Source organism: Scheffersomyces amazonensis (genome assembly GCF_036850825.1).
Source record: "Scheffersomyces amazonensis strain UFMG-HMD-26.3 chromosome Unknown RJT21scaffold_1, whole genome shotgun sequence".
Lineage (NCBI taxonomy): Eukaryota > Fungi > Ascomycota > Pichiomycetes > Serinales > Debaryomycetaceae > Scheffersomyces > Scheffersomyces amazonensis.
In genome coordinates, this window is record NW_027042741.1 from 2,374,444 (window position 1) to 2,389,397 (window position 14,954).

Here is a 14,954-nt window from a genome sequence, read left to right on the forward strand (position 1 = left end):
ATTGACCGATTTAGAATCACCGCCTTCTTAAATTACTAAATTCTTTAGTAATGATTATAGTTTAGCCATTATTTCTTCTTCAACTGAATCCTCTATTCTTTGAATACAATTGATATAAATATGTCATGCACACTACCTATTTGCCTATATGTCGTAACAGATATGTTCCAATAACGTATCACCTACGGCACTTTAGCCCCCCTTTATCCTTATCTCTTATCCTTTATTCTATATTACAAAATGTGTTAGGGCATTACTAAGCTTATCTCTGAGTTGCCTTCAACATTATTAGATCCTAAATTACTATATATTTACACAATTCCTCTACTTTTATACCTGCATCTCTTATTATTCTCCAGATGCTGGTTTTATCTCAATATACAAGTATGTTCTGCTTGTAAACTATACTTATAGTACTTATACAGGATATATTTCGTATTCTATGGACATGTTCTAGTCCTAAAACTACCCCATAGTCCATCTGCACATTTTGTTATTTTCTGGTTTGAGGTTCATAACACGATTAATAAATGACACCAAAGTACTGTTTTCTTTACTATATTTATGTATTTTTGCAGCTTGAGAAGAGAACCGAACATGTAACTGTTGGTGTGTGCACGTCCTTTCACTCCAACCCGATCAGGGTACATATACGTAAGGAGGGGAGGGAGGGACACGACTCACCCCTAATCCTTTTTTCTATTTTGGACAAAGGAAAGTCCGTTAGCCGGTTCCGATATGTACGGCCGAGACTGCACATGGGTATCGCAATCTGATAAAAAAAATTAAATCTAGAAGACTTCAGCCAATTACAAACAAGAGTAGTGTCGTCACCACAAATATTCTCCTCATTTCATATTACTTATGTGTCATCCATACATTTTAAATTAATTTAGTGTAACTTATCCTAATCCGAGGGATGGGCACGACCTTTTTTTTCTCTCTAACGAACTCTCTCATCAATTTTTATTTTCTATATAAAAGAACTAACATTACCGAACTGTTTATTATTGCTATAATCTAAACTATTAATTTGTATTATATCCAATTACTAATATAGGGAACTATCTACACTTATATATCAGTTAGACCATTATATATTATACTTTAATCATTCATATCATATCAAATCAAATCAAATTATATTAATTCGTTTGAGTATTTTTATCGAATCCATCTATACTTTAAATTTAACCAATTATTCATTTGCCTCAAATTTTGCTATTGCCTTCAAACCAAGCAATTAATTTATAATTATATTTATCATATCATATTAATAAACTATGTTATCAAGATCAATCTTAAGAACAATCTCTACAAGATTACCAATTACAGCTTCTGCCATTGCCATCCCTTCGGCAAGAATGTTAATTCATCCAATTAATACCAATTTTAATACCATTTCTAAAAGATCATATCATGAAAAAGTTATAGACCATTATGAAAATCCAAGAAATGTCGGTACATTAAATAAAAATGATGCTGATGTTGGTACTGGTTTAGTTGGTGCCCCTGCTTGTGGTGATGTAATGAGATTACAAATTAAAGTAAATCCAGACTCTGGTATAATAGAAGATGTTAAGTTCAAAACTTTTGGTTGTGGTTCTGCTATTGCTTCTTCTTCTTATGTTACTGAATTAGTTAAAGGAAAAACTTTAGATGAAGCTTTGAAAATTAAAAATACTGTCATTGCTAAAGAATTAAGTTTACCTCCTGTTAAATTGCATTGTTCAATGTTAGCAGAAGATGCTATTAAATCAGCTGTTAAAGACTATAAATCAAAGAGACTTGTTAAGCAACCAACCTTAGGTGCTCAAGTAGTTGTTGAGGAAGCTGCTATTGCCAATTAATTTATTTATTGCTGAATCACATTTTATTTCTTATTGTTACTAATAGGATTTCCTTTTTAGTATCTTGCTTTGGGTCTTGTGTTTTATTTATATAGTATTTCTACACATTTTTAGTAGTATCAAAACCCCGTTCAATCTTTTACTGTTGGCTACCTTGTAAAGGGTTAACTATAGTCCTTATAAATATACTATCTATTTATTATTATTTAATTAATTAAATGTAACCCCACGATAAATATTTTACAAAACTCTTGCCAATAAAATCATTACTTAAACTGAATCCTCCCCTAAATTTTATGATTACAGTAAAACCAATTATACTAAATCCATTAACGATTGCAAATCCAATCCTTTTCCAATTCGGACTAAATTTTCTGAAATATTTAAATAACCCATTGACAAAATGATAACTACCAACATATAATACAAATCCTAACATGACCCCATTCAAATAGGGAATTAATTTATCCATATTCAAATAATATGATATATACTCTAAATTGATAAGATTTGAATCACCATCTACAACCAATGGCACCCATCTAAATTTGTAAACGTGATATAATAAACTTGGAATTAATAGATATCCTGTGAAATTTAATGGAGCAATTCCTAATGTTTTAGATACCCATGACTTCTTATATCCCAAACCAAGGAAATTAGTAAGACCACCTAAACCAATATCATCTCTTGTGTCATCAACTATTTTCAATACATCATCATGGTGATGATGATTGTGTTGTGAATTCTTCTTAGTAACGTGCGTTTTATTATATAACAGGCGTCGCACAATTCGACTAGAAATTCCACTAACTACATGTATTACAGCTGCAGCAAGTATGAATAATTCTTCATAAAATGGTATCCCATGATAAACATTCCTTGCCATTTCAAAAATTTCGTGTTTAATATCTTTATCAATTGGGATAATAGGTACAATAACAACTGAAGTTAGATGAATTCCTAAAAATCCAACTAATGTATATGCACTATATTTTTGAGTACGATATAAAATTGAAAGTAATTGTTTACGTAAGTTATGATTTGGAAATGATGAGGATGGTATATCATGGGATTTGGTAATAGAGTTAGTGGAATGAGAAGTTGTATTGATGATTTTTAAATTAAAAGTAGAGTCGGAATATTCATCCGATGGATCCTCTTCAATTGGAATAGGAACAATCTGTTCTAATTGAGATATATCTTCTTTCATTGTATCCGATATATTAGATGATTAATAATATTGGTTAGAGATGATTCAATTGGTTGTAAAAATGATGGGTGATTTCATACAGTACGAATCGCAAAGAAAAACATTGCCTAAAAAATCAATTCGTGTACGTTTACAAAGGCAATAATTATAGGATTGTACTTACCTTACAATATTCATAAATCAGATAATTATATATCAGTCATGTCATCTTCAACTTTTACACAGACAAGATCTCAGGCGTTGAATTTAGAGAAACAAACAGAAACTCTTCTATCTAAATATTCTGAATTTCAAACTCAACAATCGAACATTATAGATAAAACGAATGATGAATCTAGTCTTGAATCTCAAATCTCTGCCATACTAACCAAGAGAGAATCTTTATTACTGAAATTGAATCGAATTTCTGAATCAATGGATAATTTACTGACTTCCAAACTTCAACAATTAACTCGTCATAAAGAAATTCTTAGTGATCATCGATCATCTTTCCTTAAGATTCAATCTAATATCAATGATGAACGTAATAGAAATAATCTTCTATTCTCTATTCGATCTGATATTGATGCTCATCATCGTCGTGATGCAAATGAAGGTGATCAAACTAATGAAATTAATGCTAATGATTACATCCTCGATGAGAGATCACGAGTTGATAATGCTAATTCTTTTGCTGATAGATTATTACAACAAGCATTTCAAACTAGAGATGAATTGATGCAACAACGTCAATATCTTGACAATGCTCAACTGAGAATGTTAAGTATAATTCAAAATATTCCTGGAATAAATGCCCTTATTTCAAAGATAAATACAAGAAGAAAAAGAGATACACTTATATTGGCTGGTGTTATTTCTATTTGCATAGTGTTATTATTCTTTGTCTAACAGAATTGTTAGTCTAATCAATCTACTACTCAAAAGAATCGTTGTCATGAGTCCCTCAAATCCAACCCAATCCAATCTAATACAATCTATTCTATTCTATTCTAATCCAATACATTACATTACATTACAATATCTAATATCTATATACTTAATAATTATCCTTGAGTGTTGCTTATACAAATTTTCAGTACAACACCGCCTACTTTACATAGCACCAGGCACTAATAGTTATCCTAATCGGGACATGTAACATGTATAACATAATAATTATTATTTTGTATCAGATTGGACTATATGCAGGAAAACCATCTCCCAGATATCCCCAATCATAAATCCATAGTTTTATACCCGAAGATAATATTATAATGTTAATGTTATTACTTTTTTATTTGAGTATTTGATATATTGAAGGTTGAGTGAAGAATAGAATTAAAATTAAACAATAATTATGACTGATAATACTAATAATAAAATAAATGGGGTTAATGGTGGGGTAATATCGGATAGAATAGCTGTTATTAAACTTAAGAGAATTCAAGAATTAAATAATCGATTGAAAGATACTTTAAGAAGAGAAAGAATACCTGCTTCAAATGCATGTTTGTTGTTAATAAATTATATTCAAGAAACTCCAGACTATTTAATTCCTTATATTTTCAAGTTACCACTAGAACAGAATAAGTATGCCCGTTATCAAACATTAAAGAATTTAAAAGCTAATAGTAAGAATACAAGTAATGGAGGTGGAGCTGGTTGTTGTATTATAATGTAATAAAGTTAATGAAATAGATCTACAAGATTGGAAGTAAATGTTACCATTTCAAAAGTATACATTACCATTTCAAAAGTATACATTACCATTTCAAAAGTATACATATAGAAATATTTAACGAGAATATACGAATGCCAATAATAAAATAACAAGATTATAATCATAATCATAATATATAATAATAGTAATAATAATAATAATAATAAAATACCAATAAGTAGGTTTTAATGCGTATTAATTAATCGTTCACAGTAGTAATTGACTTGTAATTAAATATATAATATCTAACCTCCCAATTGTCCATCTTCTTCAATCTCTTCAACTTTAATCTTTCTCAAATGATCCATGGTTTCTCCTCCCAAAGTACGATCCGCCTCTTTCTCATCTTCTCCACAACCACAATCATAATCTTCTAAAATAGTCGTACAATCATATTCTGGTTTACTCAACCTTTCATTAACTTTATTATGAATATCACATCCCCATAATGCTGCTGTTTTTCTTGATGAAGTTTGGGGAGGGTATTTCTTTAATAATTTTTGGAAATGACGTGCACAATCTCCACATGGATAAATTTGACCAAATAATTGAATGTATTGACTCAATGTATTTCTTTCCTGAACTGATGGTTTATCAGGATATCTTGCTAATATAGTATGAAATAATTTCCATGCTGCATTACCTAATTGAGCTTTTAATGTTGCATTATTCATTTGAGGCATAAATGGAGTTTCAGTGATTCCTAAATTTTCACTTATAAGATCACCACCGATTTCATCACCACTATCTAAAATCTTTTCATTGATTTCTTTAGATTTGACCTTCTTTGCAGCTTTTGATCCTTTACTTTTGGTACTTTCTTCTGTATTAGCATCTTCGTCAGCATATACATCCTTAGGATCATCATCTACACTATCACTCCCATAATCTTTATTCAAATCTGAGATAGATTTATCTTTATCAGCAACTGTTGATTCAACATCATCAATTATTTCTTGTTTATTAAGAAGTGCTTCCTTAGGTGGAGGAGTTGGAGATTCACCAAAATTATTAAATTTATTAATTCCACTTTTTATTAAACTCATAGGAGTATTGGGTCCTAAACTTACTTCTATATTTGAATGACTTGAAGTCATAAAATATATTGCTCCCATTATAGATAATAATGCAATGGTAGTAATTAATGGTTTACGAATTATTTTAATCATCATTTCGATTGTTCTACTAACTAACTAAACCAGACTATGTATAGTATAACACTAATAATGAGTATCTATATATTTAAACAAGATTCTGTACAGTTGTCTGATCACATTTCATAAAATTTAGCGTAACACCAGTTGACTTTTTTAAAGACGTAATGCGATTTCCTAATCGGGCAATGGCTTTGGGCCTTAACAAATTTATATTTTAAGGATATATTTAAATAGACTTGTATATAATTATGATAATGATAATTGTGATGATATTAGGCATAAAGCCAATCTATTCAATAAAAAACAGTAAAGAGTTAAACAAGAAGTAAATTATAGTAAATAATTAATATAGTCTAGAGATTTTTCTTTGGAATTGTAGCAGCTTCTAAAACTCCAGGTAATGGTTCATTTCCCATACTAATCAATAATTGAACACCTCCGACTAATATTAAGAGTAATGCCAAACTTGACCAAAGTAAAAGATTAGCTTGAGCACTAATATCTTTCTTTCCACAGTTATAACCGGTCCAAACTGTAGTCTTTTGAGTTGATTTATTAAAGGTTGAAGAACATGAACATAACCATTTAGAGTTATCATCTCCAACTTGAATACATTCACCATGACCTTCACAACTATTGGTACTAGTTTGACATGATTCTTCTGAAGCAAAATAAACTTGATCAGAAGTTTGTCTCTTTTTATGAGTTTGAAATAATTTATTTAATTCATTACTTCTTTTATTCAATTTTTTAGATAATGCTGATGAATCTTCATTAGAAATTGAAGGAACAAGTATTGAAATATTAAATTTCTTAGATAATATTTGTAAATAATCTTTCAAGATTTTCCCACTAAATTTGAAAGTTGAAGATTCACTACCAATTTTTTTAGCAATTGATATTAAAGAATTCAATTCAATAAATAAAATATCTTGAGAATTAACATCTGCTTCATTCAAATGAATTAATTGAGATAATTCATTAATGAACATTTTATCATTTATTAATTTCAATTGACTATTTCTCTTAGAGATTAAAATTTCATTATCAGAACCAGAACCTCTAGTAAATGATTGCCAGATTTGTACTAATTGATCATTGAAATATTTAAAATGATTTACTAATGATCTATTGGAATCACTCTTAGGACTAATTAATTTGATTTCATTAGTTAATTCAATTAAGTCATTCTTATGATGAAATTTCTTAAGAATCTTTGGAAATTTCTTAAATAGTAAATGATACGAATCTTTAATTGAGCCACTGATTTGATAGGTTGGAGTTAAATCATCTGAGAATAAATCATTCTTAATTCCTCTAATCAATATAAATAAATTTGGCTTTAAATTAGTTTCCAATCCTTGATGTTGAGAATCAATGAATTTAATTAATTCTTCCTTATCTTGAGAATTTCCCAATTTGAAATGGTCACTTACATCAAATTTATCAGCCAAGTATAACAATGAATCCTTTTGATTAAGTACTGGAGCTTCAGATGATGAATGTGATTGAGAGTTCAATTCATATACTGTTAAACTCTCCTTGTGATGGTCAGAAGTCAATGCTGAACTAACAGATAAAACTGCCAACAAAGACACCAGTAAAGAAGAAAAGAACCTCATGCTTCTTACTTCCTACACAACTCTTTCTTTAATAAACAGAATTGATCTAAATAGAAATTGTTAACTTCTACACCTAATCTGGTTACGGCATGCTAATCTAATTCAGGATGATGGTGGACAAAAATTGAAGGTGAGTCGTGCATTACACAGTACCGTTTTTGTATGCAGGCCGTCCACCAAATTCGGCTGCAATTCAGAGATTTAATATTGACAAGTTATCATCATAATCATAATTATAAGAATTGATCAAGTATATAGTTATAGCTAAGAATTTAAATGTACTTGAATAAGAATAAATAAATACATAAATAAATAAATAAATTATTTACGATGGTTCATCTAAGGTAATTGTGGGACTTAGAGTACTTTTTCTCTTTCCCTTGGGAGCTAGAGAATCGTGATTATCATCATCATCTTCTGTATAATCCAAATTTGTCGTCTGAATAGGAGTTGGTTTGAATAAAGTTTTGGTAGATGATGGACTTCTTGTGAGTTGAGGACGAAAATTGACATGAGTTTCAGAATCACTCAATTCTTTCAATTGCTCTTCATTATTATATTGACTAACATCTATACCCAACTTCGATAAGTCTTGTACGACATGAAATTGATACGGTTTCGGTTCTTCATAATTATTCAATGAATCATTAGGAGAGTTATGAAATGATCTGAATTTCAGAAGATCTTCTGAAAGATTCATACTTTCCTTATTCCCATGAGTTAATGAATCAGAAGACTTGGATCTTGATAAAAGATTCTCCTGCAATGATACCTTTATATAGGGATACTCCTTTGATAAATTCTTGTGAAGATAATTATAGATCTTTAAAGCAGAAATTTCATCCTTCAAGATAATTATTATTCTACTTAAGAATGGCATACTTGACCAATGTTCAATATGATTTATGAAATAATCATTTGCATCGTTAGATTCTCCATCTTCATCCCCTAAGTTTAAAATTGATAGTTTTATCTGATCAACTAGTGATAAGGACTTATTACTTTTAACATAGAAATTATTAGACGATTCATCTATTATAAAATCATTCTTATGTAAATTATTGATTATCACTGTTGTTTTAGGTAAATTGCGTAGCGTAGAAACTGAAGAGACAGACGAAACACTAGAAGCCTGTGTTATAGTTGTAGCTCCTAAACCTACTCCTTCTTTAGCTCTCTCCCCTTCAATTGAGGATTTCAAAGGCTCAGACATAATATACTGATAAATAATTGAATGAAACAAAACAAGTTCAATCTTTAATTGTTTCTTTACAAATATTTTTATGTATGCTGGCCCCCCTTTTTCTATCGCGCAGCGCAAAAGATTGTAGTTGCTAAGAGAGATTAGCGATGCGAAGTAATTGAAATGCAAGGTACTATGCTTTAACAATAAACAATGTCTGTATTTTATACAATCAATCGGTATAGTAACACCCTCTAAAGATATGTACTTACTCTTGTTTATATAAATTGTTGGTGAAGTTTTAAATTCAGACTTGAAGATTTCACAATACACAAAGAAATCAGCTCACCTACATTCGCTGGATCGATAATGCGCTATTGATGAAACAATTGAATTGATCTCCTAGCTACTAGAGTTATCTATTCTAATAAAATACCATCTCATCCGCCCTCATCTCTAACTGGAATATTTGTGGTCATCTCCAATAATTCGTAACGATTATTATACTCAAAGACTTCCAAGAATAAAATTTCAATTAGAGTTGTAACAATGTAAAAATAAGAAATAGCAGCCTTCTTTATTTATCATAACGCTACAAGTGGGCTATAATTTGTTAATATAACTTGATTGTATATATATATAATTAACGATCCTTGTCCAGAATTCTCCATTACAAATCAAAGTAAATATCATAGTGTAAAGAGCACTTGGGATTAAACAAACTTTTGCATTGAATACAATGCTGTATTTCACAACTGTCAGATTCAACAGTTTTTGTTCCCGAATACTCCTTAAATGTTAATTCAGAATAACAATTACCACATAGTATAACTTTCTCTGGGGAACTAGAATATAGTTCAAATTTATTAAATATTTCTGACTTATGTTCAGCTAGCTCCTGGTGACATTTAAAACATGGATAGTATTCTCGACAACATTTATACTTTATAGCAATAATGTCTAATTTGGAATGATAATGCTGACATCGTGTATGTTTATCTACTAATTGACCTCGGAGGACAACTTGATTATTATTTGTTAAATTACTGATGTTTGTGGTAATGTTCTGAAATTGTGCTATCACTTCTACCATTTTAGTAATATCCGTCGTTTACTATATACAGTTGCGGTAATACCTACTAAAGTCGAAAATTTTGACACATCCCAAACTTGTTTGAACTAATTGGTATAAACTTCCCGTGCTAACAAATTCAACACAAAATTTGACAGAAGGAGTCGTGTGCCGTGTGTTCCAACATTTTTTATAACAATGTGGAGAAATACTATCATTATCCCTTATATAGTTTTAACAGGAATTTGCAGTTTAATTTTGATGAGAAGTCCAAACAATTATTTGTCTAGGATTTTAAGTTTTATAAATTTGTATCATATCTTAACAATCTCTAAAATGTGAAAAAAGTAGTATCCAAACTGTGCCTTAGATAGAGCTTAATTACAGTAAGACGAGGAAAGTAATCTATTACTATTGCTAATTAACCAATACAACATTATTTTACGACCTCGCCAAGTAACTACCGTGTTCTGTTAAAAGAATTAAAAAATTTATGTGTTGTACTTGATGTATTGTTTTTCCGAAGTCATTTTTTTGCAATCAATCACAAACTACAACATTATATCTCCTCATTGAAGACGAAATCTGTGAAGCGTTGGTACATTTCTCTAATATCAAAAAATAAAGAGCATTGTTTATATGTTTATAAATAATAGACAATACGATACGATTCGATGATACCACCCCCCGCAAAACTTTTTAAAATTTCTTAAATAATAAATCTTGACTACGACAGGAAGACTAAATCATAATTATCCCAACTTAAATTTTACAGAATTAGGAATCTCTCAAATAAAGATACGAATATATAGTTACAAACAATAAATAATAAACACATTATTATTAAGGCAATTGGTTCAACTACTTCTCTCACCATTGTTCCCCATTGAGTAATTTTGTCATTGTCAATGTCTCTGTTTGCTTGTAAGAACTCGTCTCTAGAAAATAATACACATAGTATTCCAGAAACTTCTTCATAATTACACATCAGCATCATGAAATAGTCAGATAAGTACGGTTTACCAAGAGATTAAGAAGATAGATAGTTCAGCGACTGAAGTATTAGCTATAATTATGTAGCTAAACATATTGGTTAGTTATAAATAGAATACACTAGTATCACTCGAAGGATAATCTTAAATTCAAATGAACTACTAGGTATATCTTGTAGATGACACTCTTTAATTACGAAGTTTCGCGTGAGTAAAATAGGAGCTGCTTTTATTGAACTACTTTTAAAAGGAGGCTAGAATTTAAATTCGTTTATCAATAAATTCTCGTTATATATGACTGAAAACTTGACAAATTATGTCGTCTTTATTCCAAAGGTGGAGGAGGCGTGCAGAAGAATCTAAAGAAAATTAGGAACTGAAACATTCAAGCCGAATTCTTGTACATCCTTAAACATAATCAAGAGTTTCTGCTAGAAATTAAAGACCATGGGAAAGGTTTCTAGCACAAAAAAAAAGTAGACAAAATAAATCTGAAATCATCAATGCGTATAATGTGGGTCTATTTCATTAAACATGTCTGAGTGCACCCCCATTTACACATTTAATTCACAAAAACCATCTGGCCCTCACTAACTGCAAGAAATTATCTCTAGTAATAATGTCAAATAAACCTGCATTCGTAAGTATTAAGAAAGCTACGAGTGTGTATTCAATTTCAGTACATTATCTATTTCATTTCATTTCACTCACTTAATAACATAACGCTTGAACTTTCTTGATGGATTCCATAAGTAGGGATTCACACAACACTATAGGGATCCCCATACTTTTATTAATAACAGAAATTTATTGACAGGTATTAATTCTTTGATGTACCCCTTTAGAGCAGTTTCTAATTCTAGATTGTCCCACCTGCCCTCTTTTTTGCCTTTCTTCCATTTCTTTTCCAGGCTCACAATTATTTTTAATAATTACATTTCCCAATCGGTACACACACCCTACGATTTCATTGTATTTCAAAAAAATAAGTCCATAACTCTGCGTAATTACCTACATATACAAAATATTTTATTTATGCAAACGAATAATTATATGCAGAACTCACATCATGTTAATAGTTAAATTTGAATCTCATCTAATTCCAAATTCATTGTACCAGAAAGAAACAACACATGCGCAAATCCAGACACAAAGCATTAACACATACCCTTTTCTTTTCTTTTACTTCCTTTATTTTGTTCACTATATTTTTTCTCATTGAATTTTAAACTTTGACTATGCATTGCAATATTTTTTAGCTAAGTAGGCCACTGTGATACCAGAGTATTTTATCAAGCATCTCTTTTCCCAGACGAGCCATTTTGTAGATGGATACATGCCTAGGAAAATATATATTTGGAGGAAATTACCTAAAATTTAAAGACATTTGATATGCATTTAGTGCGCTATTCCACCTTTACCTTACTTGACTTTACTTTAATTTACTTTAGATACCTAGATACTATCATTTATATCTCCCTTCTTTCCTTCATTTATTCATTCCTTCCTTAGACTAGCTCCTTATCGCACGCTAAATTCCCCCTACTAGAGTTGCTGATACCTTCTGTTTTCTGCTTCCATTTAATCTCCTTGTATCTTGTATAAACTAGAGATTACGAATTTGATTTTTGGCATTCTGTTGGAGTTAAGTAATGACTTGTGCATAACTTATACCCCACTAATATAAAGAAAAAGATTCTCAATTATTGATTAAACCATTCAAAGGAAACCCTATCGATTACTGAAAATGGCTACTTTGCAATCACCATTTTCCTTCAGCTTCCCCAATACATACAACAATAACCGTACAAATAGCTCTACTACTAGTAGTAACAACAGCTTTAAACCGACTAGTTCAATGTCTAATGAAGGTTATTTACCTACTCCAAATTCATCCCGAGCACGGAATAATATCAGCAGTACTGAAGAAATACCTCCTAATTCCCAATTACCCATTAGTAATGATTCCTACGACAAGTTAATAGACAAATTGAATATAATGAAGTCTAAATTGAATAAATTAGATTCTAATACTATAGTTGGTGAACTAAAACAACTCATTGAAGAGTCCTATCAGTTAATTGCTAATAGTGATACTTTGTCTCATATTAATGATGACAATGGTAATGACAATATTATAGCCACCCCAACTAATAGTTACAGAAGGCAGAACAATAGTGATGCAGGTTCCAATTATTATACGCCGCCTCCTAGCTCTACGAATGATGACATAATGTTTCAAACACCTATTAATAAGATAATCAATAATGAAAACCTATTTAAAAGGCAGCTTTATAGCGAAGAGGACGACTTGATAGACTGGCATAGTGATCTCAATCATTTTCAATACATAAGTAATAATAAAGTTATTAATAATAGTTATGTTACGGGCAGTTCTAATTTGGAACATGAATTTGAGATCAATTTTGAATTGAATTGAGACATTTCTATTTAATATTACTAATGATTGATATTTGATATCTGTGTTGTTTCGTATATGATTTTGTTTTGATATTCTATTTTATTTTATTTTATTTTGTTCATTGTTTAGGGTTTAATTGTTGTTCAGTTCTTCAATAGTATATTTTAGCTGAATATTATATCACGGCTGAGATTAATTTTGGGTATTATACTGCTTAGTTTTGTTTATTCTGTGAGTCTGTTTAAAATATTAAAACAGGTCTCATTGTTTTATTTCTTGATCTATTTTTTTGTGTATTATACATCTATTGTTGTGCTGTTTCGGGGAGAGTTGCAGCGTAATCTTGTGGCGATGAGTCGAGATACTCCTTTAAATAATACATACATAGCTTCGTTTTTTATTTTATCTATTGCTTATATGTTTTAATTCAAACTCGGAATACTTTATTCGTCTTATATTCTATTGTATTTAATTTAACAATATTAGCTGCATGCTGTTTAGATAAGCAGGATATAAAATTGTCGTTACTGCATTTTACATACCAACTTGTTATGCGAGTTGCTTCTCTTAGCCATAATATTTCTTACTTTCTTTTATATGGTTTTTCTTCAATTGCTTTTTCTCTTTTACGGTCATAGAAATAAAGGGATAAGAGAAAAAAAGTACAGTAGTGACTCCTTACTGTTAACCCTGTAGTAGGGGTTCTAAGTAAAGATTAAGGAACCAAGTACCTAAAGAATAGAAGTAAATATTCTAAAAATGTAAAGAATAAGAGAAATGCATGATATCATGTACGAATTAGATTAGGGAGCTTATAGATAAGTGAGGGCTTTTATTTTTCATGTCAAAACAAAAAGCTGAGAAATGAGGAAGGACACAGCGATATATTAGTTGCATAAAATTATAGGCGAAACCTACCTTAATTTTCATGCAATAATAAAGAAGTTTAAGGAGAGGCGTTGTCAAGTAAACTAAGCAGTTTTAGTGTCAACGAATCCTTCAACGGTTACCGTTATTTCGCATAGTTATATCCAATAACAAACGAGACCATATCAAACGAGTTGGTATCAAGCAAAGAGGAAGAAAATAAATGAGACATCATTCTTTGAATTGAATGTCCCGGTTAATACCTAATCATTGGTTGAATTTAAAGTAAATCTTTAAATTTACAATTTTAGGACCCAATTGTAAATCTGTTACCGGTTGTCAATCTCATCAATGCTTTAGCATGTACATCAATGCATGTTTGGTCGTCTTAGACATATAAATCAGAATTCGAGGCGAAAGGTTCGGTTTAGATAAAGCATATTTTCTGATTGCCAAAAGTGGTACAAAGCTAGGTTGAGTTTACTACCACTGAAAGATCAAATAATATTGTTATTGCTGACTCCTTTAACACTCTATCAAGATACCAAGTAACAGACTGTTCTATACTCTAGAAGACCAAATATTCGAAAGATACTAATCAAACAATATGCTATAAATATAGATGTTTTCTTTGTCATATTTCTATTTCGTGTTCTTCGAACTCGTACAAAAATAAGATGGGACCAGTAATTTTTCATGTAAAACGTAAAATACGATAACTAAACTGTAAATGTTCTAAATTGAAAAATTTACATGTTATATTAAAGTTTACAAGTTACCCTTGGTTTGTTTACAAAAGGTTTTGTTTGTTTGTATTTATATTTCAAATTTGCTGCAATACGCGTGGATATATTTTGCAGTAGGTGAATAATTTCAG

At 30.2% G+C, this 14,954-nt stretch overlaps 9 protein-coding genes across 9 annotated transcripts; 4 read left to right on the top strand and 5 right to left on the bottom strand. All coding sequences in view use genetic code 12, as the record gives it.

Annotated features, from left to right (window-relative positions):
• Positions 1-1,153: 1,153 nt before the first annotated feature.
• On the top strand, positions 1,154-1,957 carry ISU1 (iron-binding protein). Its single transcript, XM_064883455.1, has one exon. The coding sequence runs from the start codon at positions 1,284-1,286 to the stop codon at positions 1,848-1,850; it is 567 nt and encodes a 188-aa protein (XP_064741442.1). The 5' UTR covers positions 1,154-1,283; the 3' UTR covers positions 1,851-1,957.
• Positions 1,958-3,164, bottom strand: RJT21DRAFT_14670 (uncharacterized protein). The gene has a single exon (XM_064883450.1). It carries the CDS (start codon positions 3,061-3,063, stop codon positions 2,065-2,067), a length of 999 nt encoding a protein of 332 aa, XP_064741443.1. The 5' UTR covers positions 3,064-3,164; the 3' UTR covers positions 1,958-2,064.
• On the top strand, positions 3,164-4,175 carry RJT21DRAFT_14687 (uncharacterized protein). The gene has a single exon (XM_064883454.1). It carries the CDS (start codon positions 3,265-3,267, stop codon positions 3,949-3,951), a length of 687 nt encoding a protein of 228 aa, XP_064741444.1. The 5' UTR covers positions 3,164-3,264; the 3' UTR covers positions 3,952-4,175.
• On the top strand, positions 4,176-4,945 carry STE18 (Ste18p). The gene has a single exon (XM_064883457.1). It carries the CDS (start codon positions 4,400-4,402, stop codon positions 4,721-4,723), a length of 324 nt encoding a protein of 107 aa, XP_064741445.1. The 5' UTR covers positions 4,176-4,399; the 3' UTR covers positions 4,724-4,945.
• RJT21DRAFT_117768 (flavin-linked sulfhydryl oxidase) lies at positions 4,841-6,018 on the bottom strand. Its single transcript, XM_064880826.1, has one exon. It carries the CDS (start codon positions 5,932-5,934, stop codon positions 5,008-5,010), a length of 927 nt encoding a protein of 308 aa, XP_064741446.1. The 5' UTR covers positions 5,935-6,018; the 3' UTR covers positions 4,841-5,007.
• Positions 6,019-6,103: 85 nt separating this feature from the next.
• Positions 6,104-7,675, bottom strand: RJT21DRAFT_14674 (uncharacterized protein). The gene has a single exon (XM_064883451.1). The coding sequence runs from the start codon at positions 7,539-7,541 to the stop codon at positions 6,273-6,275; it is 1,269 nt and encodes a 422-aa protein (XP_064741447.1). The 5' UTR covers positions 7,542-7,675; the 3' UTR covers positions 6,104-6,272.
• Position 7,676: 1 nt separating this feature from the next.
• On the bottom strand, positions 7,677-9,074 carry RJT21DRAFT_14675 (uncharacterized protein). The gene has a single exon (XM_064883452.1). The coding sequence runs from the start codon at positions 8,752-8,754 to the stop codon at positions 7,867-7,869; it is 888 nt and encodes a 295-aa protein (XP_064741448.1). The 5' UTR covers positions 8,755-9,074; the 3' UTR covers positions 7,677-7,866.
• On the bottom strand, positions 9,075-10,191 carry RJT21DRAFT_14676 (uncharacterized protein). Its single transcript, XM_064883453.1, has one exon. It carries the CDS (start codon positions 9,815-9,817, stop codon positions 9,395-9,397), a length of 423 nt encoding a protein of 140 aa, XP_064741449.1. The 5' UTR covers positions 9,818-10,191; the 3' UTR covers positions 9,075-9,394.
• Positions 10,192-12,535: 2,344 nt separating this feature from the next.
• RJT21DRAFT_111824 (uncharacterized protein) lies at positions 12,536-13,228 on the top strand (the record flags this gene model as incomplete). The annotated part of the gene is made up of 1 exon (XM_064880030.1): positions 12,536-13,228. The coding sequence occupies one exon, from the start codon at positions 12,536-12,538 to the stop codon at positions 13,226-13,228; it is 693 nt and encodes a 230-aa protein (XP_064741450.1).
• Between the last annotated feature and the right edge of the window lie 1,726 nt (positions 13,229-14,954).